The 27,538-nt window shown below is 40.4% G+C and overlaps 1 protein-coding gene across 1 annotated transcript in view; it reads left to right on the forward strand.

The window, feature by feature from the left end:
• LOC142149471 (receptor-type tyrosine-protein phosphatase S-like) overlaps positions 1-27,538 on the forward strand; it is a 418,525-nt gene that overhangs the window by 336,815 nt on the left and 54,172 nt on the right. The window contains 5 exon segments of the mRNA XM_075204866.1: positions 2,566-2,689; positions 14,685-14,860; positions 19,813-19,932; positions 20,013-20,167; positions 26,937-27,222. Coding sequence (XP_075060967.1) covers positions 2,566-2,689; positions 14,685-14,860; positions 19,813-19,932; positions 20,013-20,167; positions 26,937-27,222 — 861 coding nt within the window.

Here is a 27,538-nt window from a genome sequence, read left to right on the forward strand (position 1 = left end):
ATTTAAAGCAAATCTGAGAAGATCTCCAACCAATGGAAAATATATGAATATTTAAATGACTTTTAATATCCCCAGAGCACTGTCAAGTCATCCATAATTAAATGGAGAGACAATATCACACATGTGAATTTGTCTAGAATAGAAGTTTTCCTTATACAAGTCTAGAATTACAAGTGCCAACTTTTCTATGATCCAGTACCCACTGCAACATGTTCCACACACTTAAGCACCCAAACCTTCGTTACTATCTTTATTGTACTCCTAAATCCATACGGATCGTATACCTGCTCCAAGTGGACCTGCAACCTAATGATCGAAAAGAGGCCTGTCTGTTTGCCCTCTGATTGGTTGGAGTGTGAGAAATCTGCTGTGATTGGCTGGTCCCATTTAGACCCCTCATGGATTACAAATGAATTCCATTGTATCAGTGGAGTTCATTGATACAATGGACTTAACACCCTTAGTGTAAACAGGCTGTCCTTACATGCCCCTGGGCACTTCACTCTATATTCCACATTGTTTTACTGGACATGCATAATAAAACAAATAGTGGTCCAGGAGTTGAGGAGTATTCAATTCTCAATAAAGCTTTTTGAATCGTTTGGCGTTAAGAGGTATAAGATATTAGTAGCACATTTACATTATTTTTGAGTGTAACATTCAGTGTCATTCTTTATTCCTACAATATTTGTTCTTTTAATGAGGAGCAGCCTTATTGCAAAAGTGATTTAGGAACTGTAAGATTTTCAATCTGTTATCCCTTCAAAACTAATTATTTACCTGTATGCATAATTGTATAGCTGGATATGTCTGCACATTTTAAGTTCTTGGGTTTTGTGTATATGCAATTTTTGAATGATTTTCTAATAAAAACAAAATTTAACTGATCTTTTAGTAAGAATGGTACGTGGTGGTTCTTAGTGTCCTTCCTTATTTTCTTAATTCTTAGCCCAAAGACAATTATTAATTGACAAGTTAACCCGTGCATGATACTCATGCATTCTAGTCAAATCAAGATACTTAAGGTCTTAAAAAGGTTCTTGTCATGCATTTGGGCCTAGCCCAGGCCTCCTCAGGGGAAGATCGTTACCTCCCGACGCAAGCGCCCTTTTTAGTGTGTGTTCATGAGGTAAAATTACCTCACGAAAATGAGTTTGACCCCTCAACTCATAAATTTAGCCTTTACTACCCCTCCCACGGGGGGAAGGGGGGATGATGGAAGTTAACTGACTTGACTATTCTAATTTTTTTGTCAAATAATGTCAGTATACCAAATTTCAGGTCAATTGGATGAGCCCTTTCTGAGAAAATAGTTTTTTCCACACACACACACACAAACACACGAACGCATGCCTCTACACATGTGTGTTCATGAGGTAGAATTACCTCACAAAAATGAGTTTGAGCCCTACCAAATTTCAGCCCTTTTTGAATTTTTTTTCCCACACACACTAAGAATTTAGTAGGTCAGTGTATAACTCTGCCCAGCAGGTGGCGCTGCAACTTGGTTTTTTTTCCACACACACACAGACGCCACTAAGCATTTATATATTAGATAGTGGATTTCCCTGCCTTTACAACACATAACCCTCTTCCTATGTTTTGTCTTTTCTTATGGGATCACATACCTGTAATACTTTTAAAGATTAAACATAATAACAATTTTCACTATTATCACATGCATTTCACACTTTATCCTCAATAATATCTCCAGATCTAGATTTTTTTTCATACCAAATATATAATTTAAAAGACTCTTTAATGAAATATCTTCTTGAGAGAGGCTTAATACTACTTCTTTAAAAAAAATAATTTCATTGACTCTGCCCTAACAAGCTTCCTGTATTGCACAATGGGAATCATATTTTAATTGATGTCTTGAGAATGAAGAGTGGAATAGATTTCAAATAATAATACTAAGGGAATTACCAACAGTAGTATTATAGAAACATACTGCAATATATTAATCCACTGGTATTTAATTTCATGTTACCGAGCCTTGTTTATCATTGGCTACTGTGACCACTTTTTCTGTGGATGTGCCCAAGTAAGATATTTGTGACTGTGTTTTGGGTTCAATGCACTTGGTCAGGCTAACCATATCTGCTTGCGAGGCCTTTTTGTATAAGGAAATCCCCAAGCTCCCCAGACAGATAATGGTGCAGTCGTGTACTAGATACTCCTCTGTATAAAAACACTCTCCAAATGTAAAAAAAAAAAATTTTGGTTCAGTTATAGATTTCTTTTATCTCACTTTTTTGTGTTTACAAGGAAATTTGTCATCAATTATGGACTCATTTTACCTTGGCTATTTTTTCCAAATCTGATTCCTGTTGAAGTATGTGTTAATTTGTATATGAAAACGGATTTAAGCAGAGTTTTTTTTTCTGTGACATTTTGGCATTGATATCTGTTAGCATTGATAAAACACAAAACTTTTCTGTCAATATAGAGGCAGTTTATTTTTTTAACTGATCATTTACTGTAACACAGTGTGTACATAATAGTAAAATTGTTATTTGTATCTTTGTTTTTCCACCATTTGATGTAAAACTTTTTTTTCAGTCCATTGATCCTGGACAGCAGTTTACTTGGGAGCACTCAAATCTTGAAATCAACAAACCCAAAAATCGCTACGCTAATGTGATTGCCTATGATCATTCTCGGGTCATCCTCCTGCCAGTTGAAGGTACAGAACAATTACACACTTTTTTGTTAGATCTGCAAAAGCATTTTTTTCTATTTTATTTTTAATGTTTCGGCACACAATAATTGGTAAAACATATTATTGTGTTTGGTGCACACTGAAGTCAGAGTGCTCTAAATTATAAAAATAGAATTTTAAGTTTACGGCTCCATCTTACTTCTTCAAGGCTATTAGTGATTACATAGAAAGTTTTCTCTTTACCAGGATGTAGCCACCATTATTCAGCCAAACCGTGCACCCTTTCCACAAAACAGTGATAACTGAAATATATTGATGTCTCTTGCAATTTGTTCACGAATCGGAATCATAGGACTGATGCAATTGTCCTCAGCCTGAAACAATGGCTAAACGCTAATAGTTTACAAGTGCTCACACATGGAGTCTAATGAATACACTGGTTTTAATCAGAGAGCCATGAGAGACTGTTGGGTTTCACCAGGAGATGCCCCACACACCAGCAGCTAATTAAGACTATCTAAAGGTAGTAATAGTTACAGAGAGGCCAAATGTTGAGGCAGGTGACGAAGGATCAGAATGAATTAAAGGAGAGAGATGTGGAGTTAAATTAACTGACATGGCTGGACGATTAGAAATGAATATCAGCTTATATTATTCCTTAGAGAGAGATCATAGCGGAAACTATGACAAAACACTCTACAATCGTTTGCACTGTATATCTTTTTTTACTGATAATTTCCCTGGTTGAAATGGATCACAATTTTAAAGAATTGTTACTCCAATAGTCTTAAAATATTTACGCCCTTTTACATTTGTATACACTAACTCTTGATAACTTGAATAGTGACATGGAACTGGTATATTTGGATTTTTCAAAAGCTTGAATATTTTTGTTGTTGTTATGTGGGCATTTTATTAAGGGTGTGCACCGGGCACTTTTAGTGTTTTGGGTTCAGATTAACTTGAGGTTTTGGGTTCTGATTTGTTTTGGCAAAACACCTGACGAAAGGTTTTGGTTCTGATTTAGGGTTTTGGGTTCTGATTTATTTTTAAAAAAGCATAAAAAGTGCTAAAATCTAGTTTTTTGTTTGTTTTTCACTCCTACGCTATTATTAACCTCAATAACATTCAATAACAATCATTTCCACAAATTTCCAGTGTATTTGGAAAACCTCACACCTCACAATATTGTTTTTAGTCCAAAACGTTGGACCGAGGTAGCTTTATGGACTGCGTAGTGGAGTGTCCCCGGTACCCAATTTGGTACCGGGCCCACAATAAAAAAACTTTAACTGGTCTCAATTCCACTCTACAGATGGCTGATCCTACATCCTCTGCAGCATATACAGGGTGTAGTTCTAACGCGTCAATACCTCTTGTTTTTGACGATGACAGGTCATTTTAATTAATTTTGGATTTGGCCCCAACATTGAATGTAGTTTAATATCTGATACGCATCTATCTGGACTGCGTAGTGGAGTGGCCCCGGTACCCAATTTGGTACCGGGGCCACAATACCTCCTCCAACCATGGTACAGACCATTCATCATTGAGATCCCATCAAGTATGTTAAAGACAGACAGGGTCGAAGTGTTATTTGTTGACTTTGGAAACAAAAAAACTGTCCCTGTTGCAAATCTTCGTGCAATGAAGAGTGACTTTTTCATTTAAAGGCTCAAGCTTTCAAGTGTAGTGTTTATAGGTTATATTATACTTTTGGTTTAATTTGTTTTAATTTTGTTTTACTTTGTACTCATGGCAAACGACTGTTGAACGGTCACATAATGCCAAAAAAAGAGTTGCAAGATGGAATTGTCCTTGGGCCCTCCCACCCACCCTGATGTTGTTGAAATAGGACATGCACACTTTAACAAACCAATCATTTCAGCGACAGGGCCTACCAAACAACTGTGGCTGAAATGATTGGTTTGTTTGGGCCCCCACACCAGATAAGCTATTCATCTCTCCCTGTACAAACTAAACAGGCTCTACTGAGGCAAGATGTCGTCCTCATCCTTTGATTCCTCTCCCCCTTCAGTGTGTACTTCCTCCTCCTCACACATTATCAATTTGTCTCCGCTGGACTCCACAACCACAGGTCCCTCTGTACTATCTGGAGGGCAGTGCTGTACTTGATTGAGGAATTGTTAATTCATTTTAATGAACATCATTTTTTCAACGTTCTGCGGAAGCAACCTCCTTCGCCACTCACTGACCAGGTTCCCCGCTGCACTAAAAACTCTTTCCGAGTACACACTGGAGGGGGGACAACTCAGGTAAAATAGAGCCAGTTTGTACAGGGGCTTCCAAACTGCCTTTTTTTTCCTGCCAGTAACAATATGAACTGACTGGTGTCAGCAAAATAATCCTCCACCATTTTTTCTATTGTGACAGCATCCAATGCAGCGACACTAGACATGTCTGCAATGGTTGGCAGGTCCTTCAGTCCTCTGCAGCATATACAGGGTGTAGTTCTAACGCGTCAATACCTCTTGTTTTTGACGATGACAGGTCATTTTAATTAATTTTGGATTTGGCCCCAACATTGAATGTAGTTTAATATCTGATACGCATCTATCTGGACTGCGTAGTGGAGTGGCCCCGGTACCCAATTTGGTACCGGGGCCACAATGGCCACAATAAAAAACCCTAAACTGGTCTGAATACCACTGCACAGATAGCGGACATCGGATGCACGTCTAACACCAACATAGCAGTTAAGGCCACAGTTATTTTTTTTTGGAACTACAAAAAAAAAAAAACATAGCAATAGAAATGGCAGTTTCTCTTTTTTGGAAATACAGAAAGAAAGTAGTAATAGAAATGGCAGTTCCTCTTTTTGGGAACTTAACAAGAATTAGAGGTTTTTTTTTATTCAGAAATGATGAGTCTCTCTATTAGAGTGTAATGCCCCTTAAAACTCCTTTAGATAAAATAGAACGTATTCTAGGCGACCCTGTTTATATATTTAAATTGGTTCTGCAAAAATATGCATGATGATCACTGGACAGAGATCTGTAATAGAGCAGCGATTAAAGTGGCCTGATTAAAGGTCATGTAAGATCTTAAAGCACTCACAATTATATAGATACTGTATTCTCGTTAAAGACGCTGCCTAACGTGTATAAAAGTTGGCACTTATATAGCGCTTGCTTCACTGGGTGATGTGAGCATGCGGAGTGTGTTAATATGTAGAGACCCTATCTAAACATTAATATGATAGAACAAATAGCAGCGCTGTATACGCTGTGTGTAGGTAAGGTAGGGATCTCAAATACCATGACACTCTGTTTAGCCTAATCCCTGACAATGTAATATCACGGAAAGCCTATTTGATTATCAAGGCCAATGGCTAGCTTCTGCTAAATCAGACAGAGTATGCAGCGCACGTCTAACACCAACATAGCTGTGCCGGTGACATGGCCTGCAGGAATATCTCTGATGGAGATAGAACTAGGCCCCAAAGAGCACATAATGCCAAAAAAAGAGTTGCAACATGGTATTGTCCTTGGGCCCTCCCACCCACCCTGATGTTGTTGAAATAGGACATGCACACTTTAACAAACCAATCATTTCAGCGACAGGGCCTACCAAACTACTGTGGCTGAAATGATAGGATGTGCCTAGGTGGCCAAGATCCTTACCCCTGCTTATTTGAGCTTTACATAAGCTACATATGGCCATACATTTGTTGTCCGGATTCGGATAAAAATAACTTCAGACAGAAGAGGTGGATTTTTTGGGCTTCTGACCAGGCATGACGATGGGCTTTTTCATCCCATGGACAACAACTGTTTCCCCCCCTGGTGCCTCATTTATGATAACCACATCAGCATCCTCCTCGTCAAGTTCCTCCACAACGCCAGCTACATCAATAGCCTCCTTGACACCTTGATTATCCAAATCTGGATCTACACTGTGGGTCATCCTTCCAGCATATGCAGAGGGTGGGCTGCAAATGGTGGATGGAGTCACCTCTTCCCGTACAGTGATGGGAAGGTCAGGCTTCGCAACCACCAACACCCTTGGACTCGCCTTGGGGATTTGTGATTTCATCTGTTTAGAAGGCAGAGTTGTTTGCTGTGTTGTTGCTGACAGTATAACTCTTTTAAATTTTTGGGAGGGGGGGGAGGAGAGGAGGGCTTAGATCCTTGGGTGAAGCTGAACCACTAGTCCAGAACACGGGCCAGGGCCTAAGCCGTTCCTTGCCACTCCGTGTCGTAAATGGCATATTGGCAAGTTTACGTTTCTCCTCAGATGTTTTCAATTTTCTTTTGTTGCTAATTTTAGTGAACTTTGGTTTTTTGGATTTTACATGCCTTCTAGGAGATTGGGCATCGCCCTTGCCAGACGACGTTGATGGCATTTCATCGTCTATGTCAGGACTAGTGGCAGCAGCTTCAGCATTAGGAGGAGGAAGTGGGTGTTGATCTTTCCCTACTTTATCCTCCAAATTTTTGTACTCCATTATATGCATCACAAGAGAGAGTACCCCTAAACCACACACACTCGGCAAAGCCTTTACAAATTATCTGCGGCACAGGAGAGTACCACTGTACTGGAGTTATACAACAGTACCTAGTATTTTAAAAATAATTTTTTTATCTTTTTTTACAATTATTTTTGTATAATTTTTTTATAATTTTTTAATTTAGTTTTTAGCAGAACAGAGCACAGGACACAGGCAGCACCACTGGACTCAGCAGGACAGAGCACAGGACACAGGCAGCTCCACTGGACTCAGCAGGACAGAGCACAGGACACAGCACCTCTGGACTCAGCAGGACAGAGCACTGGACAAAGCACCACTAGACTCAGCAGAACAGAGCACTGGACAAAGCACAAAAGTACCACTAAGATTAAAACAAGGACAGGAGCTCCCTAACTGCAACCTCTCTCACGAGTGATCGCAGCCAGAATGAAGATGGCGGCCGCGAGCGCTGAATTTATGACATCCGAGTCTCGCGAGATCCGACGCGAGACTTGGATGTCATAGGCTCGGTTTGGCTCCGTTTGGCGCCCAGAAGTTCCCGAACAGTGCTCGGATCCCGTCGGATCCGCACTGTTCGGGTGGGCTCGGATTTCGGAAATCCGAGCCCGCTCATCCCTACATTTTATAAATTAATGATGTTACTTAATGCTGTACATTGAAGGTATTTTGATACAAACAAATAAAATGTACTTTAAAAAGAAATATCAGGAAGCCCAGCTACATAAGCCACCTTCCCACGATTGTCAAGATATTACTGCCAAATTCTACTTTCGGTGGCAAAAGAAAAAGCTGGCATATCTTGGAGTCTACATCACCTCCTTATGTGAGTCCCTATGCCAGGAGAACTAGTCGGCACTCTTCCTCAAGATTAAATTCTATATTTTTTCCTGGCTCCCCTTGATCATTTTGTGGCAGGGCAGAATAACTGCCGTTAAGATGACTGTTCGCCATCAGCTTCTCTACATCTTCCAGACACTCCCCATTAAGATTCCCCTCTTTGAATTGGCTGTTATGCAGCGATACTTAGCTAAATTTGTCTGGCGGGGCAGGTCTCCCAAAGTCCGACTGCTGCTGCTTAAGAAACCCACAATTCGTGGAAGTAGAGGCTTTCCCGACCTTAAGGCCTATTAGTGGGTGACCCATCTTAGTTCTGTGGTGGCCTCCTTTGATTTCCCTGCCTCCCATTCCTGGGTGGATACTGAGGATGTATATCTCTCCTTTCCAGACCTGTCCTACATTTGGAGACTACCCCACATTTCCAGGGATGACACTGTTGGGCGCTTTCCTACATTACTATTTGCGGCTCGGACCTGGGAAACTTGTAAATACCCGTTCCATTATGGCACAAACCCCACCTTCCCTCCTGGCTTTTCCAGGGCCTTCTTGCAGGTCTGGGTCCCATTAAAGGTTCGGTTTGTCAGGGACCTCTTGGATCGGGGAAAGCCTATAACATTTGACTTCCTCTGCACCTAGCACTCTGGCCACCACCTGCCGTTTTTTACTCCACTTTGACCAATCTACCCATTTGAGATGTTTGCTTCTCCTTCCCATTGCGGAGGTTCATAACTTCTTCACTCTATAACTTACTTCTAGGTGATATTCTGGTTCTTGGGAATAGACATGAGAAGGAGTATGAGAGGGATTTAGACCTATCCCTGGAGGAGGACTGTTGGTAGACCATCAGATTAAGTGTGGCCTCTAGCTCCATCTCGACCTTGCTGACGGGACTGCGGCCACAGGGGTACTTTTCTCCATAGCTGATGGTCTTGCCCGGTTGTCTCAGTTAGTTAGTTGTCTCCTATCCTCCCTCCTCCAGTCCTATTTGGAAAGATCCATGGCCCTTCCTTCTCTGCAATGCTATCCAAGATATCAATAAACATTTTGCAAAACTGGCCTCATGCCTTGGCAGCAGCTAGATAACTGATTTCCAAGTCCTGGAGATGTGCTCAACCTTTCCACATCTCTTCTCTAATGTTGGTTTATTGCCAACATGAAGAAAATTACCTCCTATCTATGATGATGAGTTCGGTATCTATGAGATAAAGAGGACAAGTTTAACCAAGTCTTGCCCCCCCCCTGGTTATGTATGTAATGTTCTCCGTTCACTCCCACCTGGGTCGATTCTTCCCTGCCTGACAACCTGTTCATCGCTCCCCTCCACACTGAGTTACTCTCCTTGTTATCCTCACATATCTGAGCGTCACTCTTTGTCTCTACCTCCTAGGTCTGATGTCCGCCCCCCCCCTTCCTCACCAACCCTTTATCCTCTTATATACATTGAAATTGCTTTGTTCAGTTACTGAACAACTTAACATGTATGTTTCTGTCTTTGTGTGTAAGATTAGTCTTAAGCTATCTTGCAGTATCCAGCAACTCTGCCAAGCCTTTGTGTCTGTATCATGGGTATTGCTGCAATTTTTAGTGCCAGTATTAAACCTTTTATAAAAACAGTGCTCACCAGAACTGCATGTTCTGAGTTTACAGTAGTAATATCTATTATTATAGGAGAAGAAAAAGAAAGTTATATTGTAGGTGCACTAATGTTTTCAGATGATTATATTTAATTTTAAGATATAACTTTTATTCAGTGTTACTTAAAATTTAGCGAAATATAGGTTAAAAAGATTAAAAATACTCGCTATCTGTTTGATTATTCTCTATTGGTATTAGGACTTATGCTAATAAGGGTAGTGATCATAGCAATATTTATTATAGCAAATGTGCTTATTTATTTATAACCACTCCTTGCTAACATCTACCTGATATAAGATTAGGCTGTGGTGTTGCTAATCAATGACATGTTATATGTTAAGTAGTAATAGCGATAGTGGTAGCGTAACGGTATTGATTTTAATCAATGTATTGATTGTTTCTGGCCGTTTTTTGCTAACATACTTCTGGTACACAGTGATGCTATAATATTGCTTAGTCAATGTCAAATTAATAAATAAGTAAGTAAGATCTACTAGTCTTTATGGAGGTATATGTTAGAGGGAGTGAATTGCTAGCTACCTACAGATACCTCCGAACTAACTCTGGGTATATCGGGGTATGCTTAGCTGCCAATATAAGAGATATCAGCTTAACAGACAGCGAGGACGCCGACGCGCATTTCGCTAGAGTCTGCTTTGTCCAAGGCAAGTAGTAATATCTATCCCTGTAACTTGGATCAATGCTTCAGTAAATCTACAATCATATTCAGCACATGTTTCTATAGGGTTCTGTGTAGTGTTCATAACTTTTGTCCCCTATGTGACAGGGGGATAGAGTCTTGACCATTTCCAATAAAAGTTTCATTGTTTTTGGGTTTTTTTTGGTGTAATTTATTTTCATTAAAAGAATAGGAGAATGGATTCATTAGATGAAACATAATGCAAGTACAAAGGTAATTGAAAAATTGAAAACATCGTAGTCCATCAACCAATAATAAATGATGCAAGAGAGAAGGGGGGTCAAGAAGGAAAGTGTGAGGGGGGGGGGAGATTGTAGGGAAAAGGGAGACTCCTCGCAATGTTTAAACAGATTTGTTAGGAAAGGAATGCCAAGCTGGGGGTGTATATGTCAGGCCCGACCCTCAGCGTGCCCACCCAGACAATCCACTAGCAATAGGAGGCTATTCACAGTCTATGAGGGAGCGGTAAGATAAAGATACCTTAAATTCAAGCCAGTGGAGCCACATTGCCGTGTATTCAGTAACTTTCTTTTGTCTAAAAAGGGCAATGTCTTCCATGAGCCTATTAAGATAAATCTGTTGGAAACATTCTTGCAAGTTGGAGGAGGCAGGGGACTGCCAAAGGACTGGGATAACCGCTATGGCTGCGTTGCTCAAATGTCAGAGTAGGGATTTTTTATATTGGGAAATGAAAATGTCTAGGAAGCTGAACAGCCAGAATTCAGGGCCTTCCGGAACTGGGCAACTTATGATTTCCTCTGCAACTGTTCACACCTTGCGCCTGTATAGTGCTATGGTAGAACACTTCCACCAAATGTGGAAGGGGGCTCCCAAACCACATCTCCTGCACAACCCCGAGACACCCAGGTACATCTTACTTAATTGAGACTGAAACCTGTACCAACGAGAAAGAACCTTGTACTGTGTCTCCACCACAGAAAGGCTGGTAGGCTCACCAGGGTGTATTGGATCGCTCTAGCCCAAAATTGGTTAGAGGTAGGTCTCCCCAGTTCCCTGTCCCATGCACCAGCATAGCCAGGGAGGGCAGAGTAGAGGTTAACAATAAATAGTTGGTAAATAGCTGAGATACTGTGTTTCGGTTCTGTGGAGATGCAGCACAGCTCCTGAAAGCCAGACAAGTTCCTACTCACTCCCTCTATAACAGCTTTCACTGTAGATAATGTCTGGCCTGCAAGTACTGCCAGAACTCCAGTGCGTGTAGGCTTAATTTTTCCTGTAGGATAAAGAAGGTGCATACATGTCCATTGGCAACCAGCTGACCACTCCTGATCGCCTTACCTGCAGACCATGTCTTTAAACTCCTAATGACGGTCATGGGGTTGAGGGGAGACGGGGGAGATTAAATAAATTTCAAAGTGCGCAACCTGGCTCAGAATGGGACTTTGGGCAACCAGGGGAGCACAGTGGTGGGAATACCCATCGCCTGTCCCTGTAGATGAACCCACTGATTGGAGGGTGCTGCTCTACTCCACGACCCTAAAAAGAAGTACAGGTGACGTTATGAAGATCTTGAAAATACTTGGGGGGGGGGGGGGGGGGTGTGTATTGGAAGAGTTTGGAAAAAATATAAAAGTTTCGGTAGAATGTTCATTTATTTATATTCATCCTCCCTAACCAGGCGCCCAAATTCCGCACAAAACTTGGGAATCAGAGAGATGAAATTGAGTTTATACAAGATAGAGAGGTCCCTTGGCAATAATTCCCCTAGATATTTAATCTGAGAGGGGTGCCAGGTGAAGGGTAAGTAACAACAGAGCCCTTCAGGAATGTGTGACGGGATGGAAAGATTCAGGGTCATAGATTTTGTATAATTAATTTTGAAGTTGGACAATGTCCCAGACTTCTTAAACTCGAGCATTAAATTGGGCGATGAGATCGTAGGATTGGTAACTGCAGCCAGCAAATCATCGAGAAAAGGGCTAACTTGTGCTTCTTTTTCCCCACCCACACCCCAGTCACATCGGGGTTATTCCCAATGGACCGAGCAAGGGCCTTTAAAGGGCAGATATCAATGGGTAACGCAGCTTGGAATGCTGAGGCTATATCCCCTGTCAGATGGCTCTCCTTTCCACTGGCATCCATCACCGAATGTATGAAAGCAGCAGCATGTTGGGCTAACAACTTTCCGGGCTTGTTCCCTCATTGAAAATGTTTGTTTGCAACGATCAACAGCCAATTTTGTTCTCTCACAAGCAATTTATTGAGGGCAACCTTGGCTTCTGTCTGCTCCAGCAGTATTCCCTCAGCCAGGGATGATTTATGTTTAGTTTCCAGATCCCTGATTTTAGAGATGTTGCTTGAGAGCATTCTTTTGTTGTTTAAAAAATGACCCTAATTTAATGAGCTTGCCTCGTAGAAGACATTTATTGGCCTCCCAGATTGTCACTTTTGACACTTCAGCGGAATCATTGTGAGCAGCGTGATCCTCAATGGCAGCACCAATTTGGTCCCTACAGTAGGTTTCACACAAAAGGAACTAGTTGAGTCTCCACGTCCATTGTTTAGGAACATGTATGATAAGGAAGACAGGGGGCATGGTTGTTGATCCCAGGTTAATTGCAATTCAAGTGGAGGGGGGAACCCCAGAGTGACCATTAACGATGGTAGGGGGGCACAGACTCTTGCAGTAAACAGAAAGAAAGTCTACAACCACACTCACTAGGTCCCAATACTTGCCCAGATAATGTGGGGTAGCTGCCAATCCTCCCTCCTCCAGCCAGCAGCACGCTAGTGAGTCCTAGGCACCTGTCAGGTCACAGAGGGCAGGCTTGTAGATCCTGTTCCCAATCAGCGCCACGTGACACCGCTGGGCTCCCACTGTAGCCTCCAAATTGTAGGGGGCTGGTGCGAGATGTTCGCTTCTTTGTGGTAGGGGTCAGATGAAAGATTCCCATGCGGGAGGAAGGGGCTGCGCAGCCGACCAGGAAAAACCACGGTCCCATGATTTAGTCAGACTGGAACCGGCAGCGTGTGGTGAGGGGCACCTAGGACTCCCATTTTTTACCAGCAGGTCCCAGGTTGTATGCGGGTGCTTATTCTGTTGAGGGAGGGGGGGGGGGGGTCCATAGATCACTCAAATGGCTCAGATTCCAGTGGATTTTGGCTGTCCAGGAGCAGAGTAATGCAGAGGTACGTCCGCTTTAAATGGTGTGCAAGCCACACCCCTTCATTGCTTTTTTGTAATCATCTCTACTCTTAATATTTTCTGGTTTTATGTCAGTTTCTCTAACCATAGTGTCTGTAACACTTTCCCTAAAGATTAAGTTAAACAACTGTAATGTATCTGGAAAAGTAGAACTATGTACAGTGTAAATCAAATTCAGATATTTTACATTAATCTTAGTGATTATTTCCCTTAAGCACTAGGTGACCAGGTGATGTGGACTATCCACTCCACTGGAGGGGGGGCAGATCCTCATTTTATGGATTGAGAATTGCCATTTCAATTAGCCTTAAAATCATTTGACATGCTACTTTCTTCATACCTTCAATTTACTAAGGGCAAGGCACTTCTGGCAACCTTCTTGATTTGGCGTTCTGGATTTTCACCAAAGTATGAATGTTTTCCAAACTCTGTATTACACTATGTAATATTTTTTCTTTCTTGCTTGCAAGAATACCGAAATCACTTAATCAGTGATTCCTTTACTCTTGAGAGATGACCACTTGATCTCCACACCATCAAGTAGAGTCTCTGGATTCGAGTGACCCTAATCAAACACCTTAAAATGCAGTACAGGCCAAGGTTGTGCTAGGAGCTCCTCCAGCGTCAGCGTCTTTCCTTGGACAATAATGCTTTGTCTTTTGCTGTGTCTATCTGTATTCCCAGAAATCCAGCTGTTGAGAAAGAAGAAGATAACTTGATTATATCTATGATCCAACATGTTCTTGTAAAAAAGAGATGATGATGAGATTTTTTGCTGTGAGCCGATTTCTAATTTCCCTGTAACCAGAATATTGTCCAGATTACGACAGGTTACTGCAGGATCAACTTTTTAGGTTCTGAGCCCCACTTAGTTGTTTCAGTTTCTTGAAAGGGATACACTCGTACTATCCAATCTTTTAAAATTGGATTGCAGCTTCGCCAGTTGATCCAATTCTTTGTCCTGAAGTTCTCTAATCACCCAGTGCATTATGAATACTATCAATTTGTGCTGCTTATCTCCAAAAAAAAAAGCATCCTGTATGGTAGCTAGAACTGCCATATCCTGTATTCTCTTAGTGTTGTTAATATAATTACATCCACCACTTCTGGGTTAAATATCCTGGGTTCTTCTTTGGTTTCTACAAATAATTTTTAGAAATACTGTAATTATTGTATCCATTTATTACAGGAATTCTTGGAAGTGACTACATTAATGCAAACTATATTGATGGGTACCGGAAACAAAATGCATATATAGCAACTCAGGGACCTCTGCCTGATACCTTTGGAGACTTTTGGCGCATGGTATGGGAGCAGCGCTCTGCCACCATCGTTATGATGACAAGACTGGAGGAGAAGTCTCGGGTGAGCAACGCTACTTGACAACAGAAATCTAACTTCATTGAAATGATTCTAAACCGCATTCTATTCTTTAATAGTGTAATATTATTTTAATGTAAAATTCCCATTCTGTCTTTTTTTTTCAATTAAATCCCGACATACCTACACTTGTCTGGAACACTAATGCAGTGAAACTAGCAAAAATCAGACACAGTCAATCATTAGGACAAAAGCAAATAGCTATTTTTTTCTTTTTATTAGTATGTCACCCTCTGGAAAGGACAAAGTATGCTAACTTTACAGCCTCTTTACATGACATTATTAAATGCTTTTTAACACCCATTGTGCTGGGGTTTCTTCCTGTTTTACACCAAGTTCTCTAAGATGCAGCTTTACTAGTTTCCTTCAATGTGCTGTTCAGGTCCTTCTTCCTCCTATCAGCCCAAAAGTATGAGTGGACCGGAGGGCAAGCTGGTTGGCTGGCTATCGGCCTAAAAAAAACTGAGGAGCTGGTACATGATTTCACAGTGCCCTAGGCAAACTTTCAGCCTGCCTCCCCTACTCCCCTAAAATCCACTTCCCAGTCCATCACATGCTTGACTGTTGTAAAATTAAAATAACGCTTACCTCCTCTTCGCTGGCTGTCCTGCTTTCACCTACCTATTCTTGCAGCTTTCACTACCTGCGGCTGCTAGTGTCTTCAACTCAGTTGCTGCATATCTGGATCCTGGAATGTTGGTGCCCGATTTGGGAAATAAACACTGTATATTTAATAAAGAAAGCCCCAACAAGCCTCTGCGTTAAATCAGTTAAACCCAAAATTAATAATTAGGCCTCCTCCTGCAACCAGCCCCAACTGTTAAATGAAATAAAATTAATAGCATACACATTTAATAAATAGCCCCAACCAGCCCCAAAAATAAATAAATAATTTATTAAATATACCTATTTTCCCACAAACATCCCAGACATTAAATAATTCATATTTACTTTTAATAAATAGCCCTCTTTCGCCCCAAATTCAGTCCCACACTCAATTAATATAGATATATAGGGAGGATACAGACACTGATACACATAGGGAGGGCAGAGAGGAAAGACACAGGCACTCAGGGAGAAAAAGGTTAACATAGGGAGGCAGAACGGATTATGAAGATGGGAGCAACTCTTATGCACACATGCTCTGTAAAGATAGCAGGTCATCTGCAGCTTGAATTACAGTATTAATTGCTGATGTCTGTCTGCACATTCTATGTGCACGTTAAGAAACGTCTTCCCCTTAGTTGTATGTTATTTTAAAAACTCACTGTACAGTTAGAAAAGACCTTACCCTAGATCTGTGTGTGTATATATATATATATATATATATATATATATATATATATTATATATTATATATTATATAACCACACCCAATACATCGTTCCCCACCCATAATTCTACTATTGCCTGATTTGACATGAACATTGGTGTGACTTCACAGCAACATATAGTGTCCCTCTTATAATGTGTTTAAAAAGGTGTCTTTATAAAACTTTAAAAATTAAACCAAGACACGACATTGAATCAGACCTTTTGGTTTTTAGTGTTACCAGGTTTACAAAAATGTAATGTTTATTCACATATCTAGTACACAGAGTGAACATACATTAGTGAAAACTGGTGCATAGAAGAAAAGTGCTGTTACATATACAAATACATCTAATTCTAAGGGCCAGAGCCGGCGAAACGATAAGCCCAGTAAGTGAAGCATGAAGAAACCATGCTTACCAGGGTGCCCACAAGCCCACTTGCACCGAAAATTGACAAAAAATAGTCTATCCAGTCTCCCGTTTGAAGGGTCCCTGCTCTTTGGAAGCAAATTGGACATTGTCATACAGAGGTCTTCTGAAAGTAAATCTAATCACTGGCCACAAGATAGAAGGTCCAAGTACTCACCCTTGGCTCGTCAGCACTAGATTTAAGATTTATATAAGCCAGGGAGACAATACGTCTTGCAGAATATGGCTTCTTGATCCAAAAACTACTATTGGGCATTCAGACTAAAGAAAGGGAGAACAAATCAGAAGACTTCACAGTGACAAAGATAGGGATCAATTCCCATTAAACCAGTTGGGGGCAAACTTGCACAATATGCAGGAGTATCACAGATCAATGGGTGTCAAGCATTTTAAGACAAGTTTCTTCAGTGTCCCAGGGGGATCTTCTTTGTATGATCCAGGACTCCATCAACTCCAATAGAATTGGTAGACTTGCAGAACAGTCTGCAATGCTTAACAGAGGATCATCCAATGCTCTTGTTCCTACAGGTCAAAAAGGTACAGAATTCTATTCCAGTCATTGTTTGAAAGTCATTACGAGCATTCGCAGTGTACTAAATTTGAAGAGGCTTTTCCAGAAGAGGGCTGGCAATGTTTAGCCCCGGGGGCCAAGACTGGACTCAGCAGCCTATTAGGAACATTTTAAAGTAAAAAAAATGCGGGTGACCCAGCCCAAGGTAGCCGACTCTAGAACCAGCCGATGCCCCCCTGTCCCCCAGCCCAGCCTGCCCTTGGGCTTGTCCATACCAGACACTTTTGCATTGTGTCTGTGAATTCGGTCCTCACAGGCCGAAGGGGATTTTTTTCACAGCATGGTGGCTTAATTTTTAGCACTTCTGCCTCACAGCACTGTGATCATAAGTTTGATTCCCGACCATGGCCTTATCTGTGTGGAGTTTGTATTTTCTCCCTGTGTTTGCGTGCATTTTCTCCGGGTGCTCCGGTTTCCTCCCACACTCTAAAAACATACTGGTAGGTTAATTGTCTGCTATCAAAATTGACCATAGTATCTGTATGTTTTAGGGAATTTAGACTGCAAGCTCCAATGGGGCAGGGACTGATGTGAGTGAGTTCTCTGTACAGCGCTGTGGAATTAATTGTGATATATAAATACCTGATAATGATGATCCATAGACCTTCAGGATGCCTATTTTCATGTCCCTTCTGCAGTTTATTACAATAAATTGCTCAGGTTCTGTGCCTTGGGCCAACGCTTTCAGTTCACCTGTCTGCCCCTTGGGCTTGTGACATCTCAGAGAACATTTACCAAAGTATTAGTTACTATGGTTCTGAGTTGAGGAAAAACAGATTTATCATGGCCGTATCTGGATGACATTGTTGTGATGTGGAGTTTGGAGCACATGGTCAACTACAGAACAGCATAGGTGATTTTTTTTTTTCCTTTTGTTTTTTTACAAGAGCCAGAATACATAATACTAACAACAGACTCCAGTGTCACAGGCTGGGAAGCCCACCTTCAAGGACAGATGATACAAGGTACATGGTCTCACAGCAAGAAAAGATTTCACAGAAATGTCTTGGAAATGAGAGTAGTGTGGAAAGTAAAAATGCTTTTATGAGGGTAGTAGCCTTCATAAATCGCCAGTGAGGTACCAGAAGCAGAACTTGATGGTGAAAGTAGCAAGAATCATGTCTTGGATAGAGAGAAATCTGAAGTCACTTACATCGTTGCATGTAGCGGCAATTACTTTAATTGAAAACTGAATCGTCCAAAGGAGTGGTTCCTACACCAGGAAGTATTCAAGTTGCTGATAGAAAGTTTCAGGATTCCTTAAGCGGACACTATGGGGACAAGCAAAAATACCAAGGTACCCAGGTTCATCTCTCGTACAAAGCTCCAGGCACAGAGGGAATAGATGCTCTGACAGTTCCATTGACATTTCATCTCCATTAACACTCATCACTTGCATTCTAAAAAAAAAAAGGGAAGACAGAATTATTAGCAATCATTCCATCACTGCCTCAACATCTGTAGTTCCATGTAGCCTTGGTGGTGCTCTGGGAGCAACCATGGCCTCTACATCTTCTACCAGATCTTCTACACCAAAGCCCAGTTCTTCATCCAAATTCAGAGTGCTAACTAAATGGCATGGTGATTGAGCATGACTTGCTTAGGAGTAAGAGAGTCTTAGAGCAAGTAATCAGCACACTGTTACAGGCCAGAAGAATGGTCAATAATATATTACAGAATCTTTAACAAGTTTATCACATAGCGTGCTCTAAATTCATTACAACTGCAACAACTATTCCACAAGTCCTTGACTTCCTCCAGAATGATCTCGTAAAAGCACTAGCCTTTTTCTACACTCAAGGTACAAGTGTCTGCTTTGAGTGTGTTATAGATTCCAAGCTAGCGTCAGAAGATTTGATTGTTTGGCTCTTCCAAGTAATGTAGAGGACATGTCCTTCTATCAAATTCTTTGTGGCTCCAAGGGACCTCAATTTATTGCTCAACACTCTGATGTCAGACTCTGACTAGATCACTTATAAATAACTTATGGTATAAACTTATTCAAAGGAATAACCTGTTTTTTGCAGGTCCACAAATAAAGCACAATCCAAGGAGGCTTTGATGTCCACAGAAACACAATACTGGACCCACCTGACAGAAGTAGTGACCCCTAGTACGCACTGTCCTGAGGAAACCCTGCATCTTCTTTTAAAACCTCCCTCTTTTCTACAGTGTTGTATTTTCAAATGAGCATTCCCTTAACCCACAGCAGACCACCTGGGATTGTGTTACCACTTGCAAGGGGCTGCCCATAGACCTCATACAGTCCCTCAGCACATTTGCAGATACCCTACGGTGTGTGGCTCCAGCACGTCTGCTAAAGCACGATGTGACGCCTCCAGTCAGCATATAGACATATGACTAGGAGGCATATTATAAAACTTACAGTACAAAAATAAAAGGCATGTTTACATAATATTAGCAGTCCAACTCCACCTGGATAACACAACACAGTCCCAGCAAAGTAAAACTTAATTTAGATGAGAAAAGGTGTCCAGCAGGAGAAACCCTTAATTTCAATGTCCTGGCACCCCATTTTGTTAGTGTTCTTCAAGTCCGGTATATACACTAAAACATAAAAGGTAAATATTGAGATACCTGATCTCACAACTTACTGTTTCCAGGTAAAATGTGACCAGTATTGGCCGGGTCGAGGTGCTGACACATATGGAATGATCCAAGTGACGCTATTAGACACTATTGAATTGGCAACTTTTTGTGTTCGGACGTTCTCCTTACATAAGGTATGTATAATAACATGTAATAATTAATCACTTGTTTTACTTTTCAATGGAGTGACTAATTCAAATGTTTTCTATTACAGAACGGGTCTAGTGAAAAGAGAGAGGTGAGACAGTTTCAGTTTACAGCATGGCCAGACCATGGAGTTCCTGAGTACCCAACCCCATTCCTTGCATTCCTAAGAAGAGTAAAAACATGTAATCCTCCTGATGCAGGACCAATTGTCGTACACTGCAGGTAAAGAGCATTAAAAAAATCAGTGTTCTTCCAACCAGCAATTAATGTAACCTAAACTGTTATATTCCGTATTTCATATTATCAGTAGAGTATATGAAAATCCTCTAATGACAGCAATAGTATCAATACAGATTTGTCAAGTTTAGTATGCAAATGTTACAATGATGTGTTCACACAAAAGCATCTTTTATTTTCTTGAACCTTTTGAATTGTTTTATTTGTTTTCGGAAACACACAATTTACATGAAACACAATCTATGCAAAACATCCAGTCTATCTGAAAGACGGCTAAATTGTGAATGTTTGTCTACTTAAGCCAGCTGTATAGAAGGTACATTATTTATTGTTTCTACATTGACACAGTGACAAATGATCAGGCCTCAACTTCACTCCCATTAACAATCGAATTCTGTAACCCAAACCTCCAACACATTCAATAGATACAAAAATATACAGTATATAATATTTAAAATGTCATTACATTTGTATGATGGCAGGGATTCATAACAGAAAAAAAAGTGGGCTAGATGATGAAAAGGGCATCTCTGCTGCTTTAGGTCCAGGCCTATGTGGCCTTTCCACAAATTGAAGCCTAGGTTTGAAGTGTCAATAAAATTGTTGTTTTTGTCATGTTAATTTACAGTTATTTCTGCCTATCTCCCTTAGTAATTGTGGCAGATATAAAGTGAGCACTCCCTCATCTTAAAAAAAGTGTGCATTATGATTACCATTAATTACTTTTTTCCTCTTTAGAGTCCATGGCAGCCATAACTCTGGGAAGATACCCTTTCCAGTCTAATTAAAAACAGGTTAAAAAGACACCCCAGATGATTTATAAGGTAGCTCATCCTCTTCCCCTATGTCTTTAAGCTACTACCCAAGCTTACTTCTAAAAAGTATTAACAAAAAACATAACAAGCATGAGTGGGAAATTAAGAAGAAAAATAATTCACAGCAAGCAAACTTCGCACTTTTCAGTCTTCCACGGTAGCTACAACTCTGAGATGTACCAAAGCAATATAGTAGGGAAGTAAGGAGGGCCACTCAAGAAAAACAAAACCTGCCATTTATGCTGCATATCAATTTATTTATTTAGGACTGAACTGAGAACATTTTTACCAAACTGAGAATTTGATATGGATAGGATACCTAGATGATGACTAATTTATAATATGAACATCGAGATGCTTTGCAAAGCTCCACTGCATCTCGATGTTCATATTATAAATTAGTCATCATCTAGGTATCCTATCCATATCAAATTCTCAGTTTGGTAAAAATGTTCTCAGTTCAGTCCTAAATAAATAAATTGATATGCAGCATAAATGGCAGGTTTTGTTTTTCTTGAGTGGCCCTCCTTACTTCCCTACTATATTGCTTTGGTACATCTCAGAGTTGTAGCTACCATGGAAGCCTGAGCCTTGCTTGCACAAGAGGTTGCCACTACTCTTGTTGAGTGGGCACTCAGAATCTCTGCCACCTCAAGGCCATTTTTCTTGCACGCTTGTATGTTATCTTTCCTGATCCATTTGGAAATGGCTTGTTTAGAAGGAGCATGTCCTTTTCCTAGGCCCAGCAGTTATTACAAAAAGTTGTTATTTGTTTCTGAATCCTTATGTCCTGAAAAGATGGAAATTACTCTCACCAATCTAAATGAATGTAGTTTAATTTCCATCCTTTGACTGTGGACTGAAAGATGGCAACCGCCTGATTAATGTGGAACACTTTAGGAAGAAATTCCTAAGGGTGTCTGCCATTCTCAAGTTTGTGAGCACACAAATTGATACAAGGAATATAATCTTCTGTGTTATCCATCTCAATGAAACTACTTGCAATTAAGGTCCAATGGAGCTACAAAGGATCTGATGGAGGGATGAATCTTGTTCAATGCTTAGAAAAAGTGAATTACATCTTCTGAGGCTAACTTCTAAGAACACAATCTGTCACTTGTACCTTGATTGTATCTAAAGCAAGACCTTTGCTTAAATCATTCTGGAGAATGTCATAAATGTGTGAAATTGTTGCTATTGCAGGATTGAATGTAGAGTCACACCATGCAATAGATTTCATCCAAATCTTGAAATCTGAATAATTCATCTTCCATGCCTGTAACAGTTTGTTGATTACTTATTTTGATATTTTATTTTCCTGAGCAGCTTCTGCTCAATCTCTGCCATCAAAGCTAGCCCCCCCTGGAATAGAAAGAAGAACTTAGCCTTGGCGCAGTAGATCAGCCTGAGGAGGCAGAGGCCAAGGCTGTTTCTTGAGCTTTTCCCAGGCTACAGGAAACCATAGACACTGTTGCCAAAGTGGAAGAATTTCTACCACTTCTGCCCTTTCCATTCGGATCTGTTTTAGAGTGTACAATCATGGTCAAAAGTTTTGAGAATGACACAAATATTATTTTTCACAAAGTCTACTGCCTCAGTTTTTATAATGGCAATTTGCATATACTCCAGAATGTCTTGAAGAGTGATCAGATGAATTGAAATTAATTTCAAAGTCCCTCTTTACCATGACAATAAACTTTATCCCAAAAACAACATTTCCACTGTATTTCAGACTGCCACAAAAGGATCAGCTGACATCAGGTCAGCCATTCTCTCGTTAACACAGGTAAGAGTGTTGACAAGGACAAGGCTGGAGATCACTCTGTCATGCAGATTGAGTTAGAATAACAGTCTGGAAGCTTTAAAAGGAGGGTGGTCCTTGAAATCATTGTTTTTCCTCTGTTAACCATGGTTACTTGCAAGGAAGCACATGCAGTCATCATTGCTTTGCAAAAAAGGGTTTCACAGACAAAGGATATTGCTGCTAGTAAGATTGCACCTAACTCAACCATTTATCGGATCATCAAGAACTTCAAAGAGAGAGAGAGTTCAATAGTTGTGAAGAAGGCTTCAGGGTGCCCAAGAACGTCTAGCAAGCTCTAGGACAGTCTCCTAAAGTTGATTCAGCTGTGGGATCGGGGCACAACCAGTGCAGAGGTTGCTCAGGAATGGCAGCAGGCAGGTGTGACTGCATGCACAGTGAGGCGAAGACTTTTGGAGGATGGCCTGGTGTCAAGAAGGCCAGCAAAGAAGCCACTTCTCTTCAGGAAAAACAGACTGATATTCTGCCAAAGGTACAGGGATTGGACAGCTGAGGACTGGGGTAAAGTCCTTTTCTCTGATAAATCCCCTTTCAGCTTGTATGGGGCATTTGTAAAAACGCTTGTCTGGAGAAGGAAAGGTGAACGCTACTATCAGTTCTGTGTCATGCCAACAGTAAAGCATCCTGAGACCATTCATGTGTGGGGTTGCTTCTCAGCCAAGGGAGTGGGCTCACTCACAATTTTGCCTAAGAACACATTCATGAATAAAGAATGATACCAAAACATCCTCCAAGAGCAACTTATCCCAACCATCTGAAAACAGTTTGGTGACAAACAGTTCCTTTTCCAGCGTAATGGAGTACCTTGCCATAAGGCAAAAGTGACAACTAAGTGGCTTAAGGATCAAAACATCGAAACTCCCCAAACCTTAATCCCATTGAGAACTTGTGATCAATCCTCAAGAGGTGGGTGGACAAACAAAAACCCACAAATTCTGACAAACTCCAAACATTGATTCGGCAAGAATAGGTGGCCAGTCAGTCAGTAGGTGGCACAGAAGTTGATTGACAGCATGCCAGGGCAAATTGCAGAGGTCTTCAACACTGCAAATATTGACTCTTTGCATAAACTTAATGTAATTGTCAATAAAAGTCTTTGACACTTATGAAATTCTTGTAATTTTACTTCAGTATACCATAGTAACATCTGACAAAAATGTCTAAAAACACTGAAGCAGCTAACTATGTGAAAACCAATACTTGTCATTCCCAAAACTTTTGTCCATGACTGTAAGTGTTGAGTGGAAACAGAGGGAAGACATACCCCAGGTGACTTGTCCATGGAACCATAAGAGCATCTATTCCTTCTAACTCTGGAGCCCTGTGAAACGTTTGCATTTCTGCAATTGTTGTGCTCGTAATGGGAGAGCTTATTAGTGTCTCTCCTTGTCCGCTGTTTTCTGGGCTTCCTCATCAGAGATACCATTTTTTGCTTCACAGGGTTGACTCTCTCCTGCTATGCTCCCTCATCTGCTTGCCGTTTTTCACAAACTAGTGTATATTTATGTTTCTGTGGCTCTATATCTAAAAGTGACCAGACTGTTAGAGTTACAGTTATTGTCGCGCAATGCTGTCAGCCGCCAGACAGCCGCAGGGTGGCCAGTGTACCGGTCATTAAAATTATAGTACAGTTCTCTGACTGCATTTATTTATGAATATGTATTTTCTGTTATATTCATTCCCACAAATGTTCAGGTACCGTATAATACATTTGTGTCTACGGTAAATAATGATATTTGTATACTATGGTTCCCTTAAGGAACTACTTCTACAAGTTCTTTTAATCAACATTGTTTAAACAGCCCTGGATTTTATTGAAAATAACATTAACTCCAGCATCCAACTGTTGTCAGTCAATTTTACTTGAAGGGACACAAGACTGGAGAATTTTGTCATACAGTACACTATACTGTATAATGAGATCTCTTATTCCCTATTGTACTAAGCCGGAGTACTGGTAATTTCGAAGAGGATTGCATTACTAGACTCACCTTCTGTACTGACTGTCTCCTTTATGATCGCGGACACCAGGAGTAATTAATACCACTACTGCAGAGTGAGCTATTCTAATCAGCAGTTTGACTTCTGTTGACTTTGTTTGAGTAACCATTATCACGATCCCTGTTAACATGGCATACATACTGTATTGTTTACGTTTCAAGTCCTTGCTGTTTCAGTTACTTTTTAACCAACATCATTGGTGCACTGAGTGCAGTCCCATATTTATTTTGTTATTTTATGTTAGTACCTAAGAAGTTTTTGTTTTTTTTCGTTTTTTTGTGGAATAAAAGTTAAACTGCTAGCATAGAGGTACAATAGCTTGCTTTGGGAGCATGCGAGGAATCTCATAATGAACACGAAAGATAGTAGATTCAATCCAAAAGGGCATATTCAATTGGCTGCTTTACTGCCAAAAGTAACGCGGCCTGCACACTATTACCGTTGCTACGGGACGCGGCGCTGATCAGAAAAGCGTCCGGCCGTTGCAACGGTCGGCTGGCCCCTGGAAGTGACGTCCCGGTCGTCATAGCGACGGCCGGGACGCAGGTAGGAGAGTCGTGGCGGCTGGGCACTGCCGCGGCTCGTAACAGTAAGGCGTTCAGTGCAATGATCAGTGTAATTATTGGATTGCTCAAGGAGTAAAGCTAGGTACACACTACAGAAAATTTTTCCCAGTGCGATATCTTGAACGATTTTAACAACGACTGAAAGTCCTGATTAGCATGCTGATTCACGCATACACACTTGCACGACTTTAAAGGAGTTACCTTCAGATCTGTGCTTTGCATCTGTTATAACTATCTGCTGAAAAGACCGTGACTCTGTAAATGCTATGGAGATCTGCCTACATTGCTGGTCTGGATCGCATACACACTTCAGAATTTGCCCGACATCATTCGATCATTTATAGAAATTTTTAGTCCAGTTATAAAATGAAATGATACAATATACTTTGGTACGAGAAAACATGATTGTGGGAGCATACACACTAATGCAATATCGGACCTAGCAGTTTATCATTTGACTCGCAAGATAATCAGGTGAAAAAACTTTAGTGTGTACCTAGCTTAAGTACATTGTCTCAAAACTTCAGTATGCCATCGATCAGTTCCTGTTTATTTATCAAATTAGACGTGCACAGCAGCAGTGATCCAGTTCAGCAAGAACTGACACTTACTTTTAAAGCAACAAATATTATAACATAATAACTTACCCTAATAGATTCAGATATATATAATAAGGAATGACTTTTCCATCCATATCTAAGGAAAATTACATCATAGAAATAAACAACCCTAAAATACAATGAGGAAAAAGTTAACAAAAGTGTGTAAAAGTTGATTCGCTACGGTTATTGCTGGGTATGGAAACAGCAGACATAAATCTATAGATATTTGACTTATCATATTTGAGGGCCTTTATTAATCATAATGTGAAATAAAAGGATAATTATCATAAAATAACCCCTTACAATAACACACATTTATCACCATTTACTTTTTTTAATATTACTTTCTTTTTGATACACTATTTTTTTGATCTTTTGTATAAGACAGGTTTACTATGAATTTTAATGCACTTTAATAAAATCTTAGTGGTTTTAAATATGTAGTCATAAGAGAGTGTGCACCTACAGTATGTAATACTCACCCTTTTCTTCATCTTCCGTCTAATTAACTACAGTACATAGTGTTGAGGGAGCACCTCCCAATGCTATTGATATAAGGGTAATAATCTAACATCTGGTGTTTTTAGACAAAGCAGTGCCTTTAAGTCAGCTGTTGCAGTTGGTCACAATTTTTACATAACTGTATCAACAAACAAATATACCTTAGTGCAGAGGGGTCCAAACCCAGTCTTCAAGAGCTACCAACAGGTCATGTTTTCAGGATTTCTGTATATTGACACAGGTGGGATAATTACTGACCCTGCCAAATACCCTAACTCACCTGTGCATGATTAAAGAAATCCTGAAAACATGAACTGTTGGTAACTCTTGAGGACTGAGTTTTGGCACCTCTGCCTTAGTGCCTAAGGTTTAAATCGTTGTGCATTCACTGTACGTTTGGATGGTCATCTTTAATATGTGCATGTGTTGAACAATCTTTTTTTCTAGTGCTGGTGTTGGGAGAACTGGCTGTTTTATAGTTATCGATGCAATGCTCGAGAGAATAAAACATGAGAAAACCGTCGATATTTATGGTCATGTGACACTAATGCGCTCACAGCGGAATTATATGGTGCAGACTGAGGATCAGTACAGTTTCATTCATGATGCATTGTTTGAAGCTGTGGCATGTGGGAACACAGAAGTTCCAGCAAGGAATCTGTACACATATATCCAGAAATTAGCCCAGATTGAAGTTGGAGAACATGTAATAGGCATGGAGCTAGAGTTTAAGGTAAGAATCGCACAGATACTCAAAGTTTTTAGGTGTCCTTTTGGTGTAATACATAAAATGGGTTATAAAAGTTAAAAAGCAAACGCCTTTTTAGAAATCCAAGTTTGTGAACAGTTTATATCTTAGAGCCTTTCAATCAGTTAAATTAATCTTATCTTTCACTAATTGGTGGTGACTGTTTGAGTCACTTTTCTCTTTATATTGACAAAATACATTTTATGATAAAAAATAATGCATTGCCATGAGTTCTAATGATTTTCCAAGGTTACAGTGCTGTTCTGACATTAAATGACAACATAAATACAGTGTAGTATTT

Source organism: Mixophyes fleayi, chromosome 1, assembly GCF_038048845.1.
Source record: "Mixophyes fleayi isolate aMixFle1 chromosome 1, aMixFle1.hap1, whole genome shotgun sequence".
Lineage (NCBI taxonomy): Eukaryota > Metazoa > Chordata > Amphibia > Anura > Limnodynastidae > Mixophyes > Mixophyes fleayi.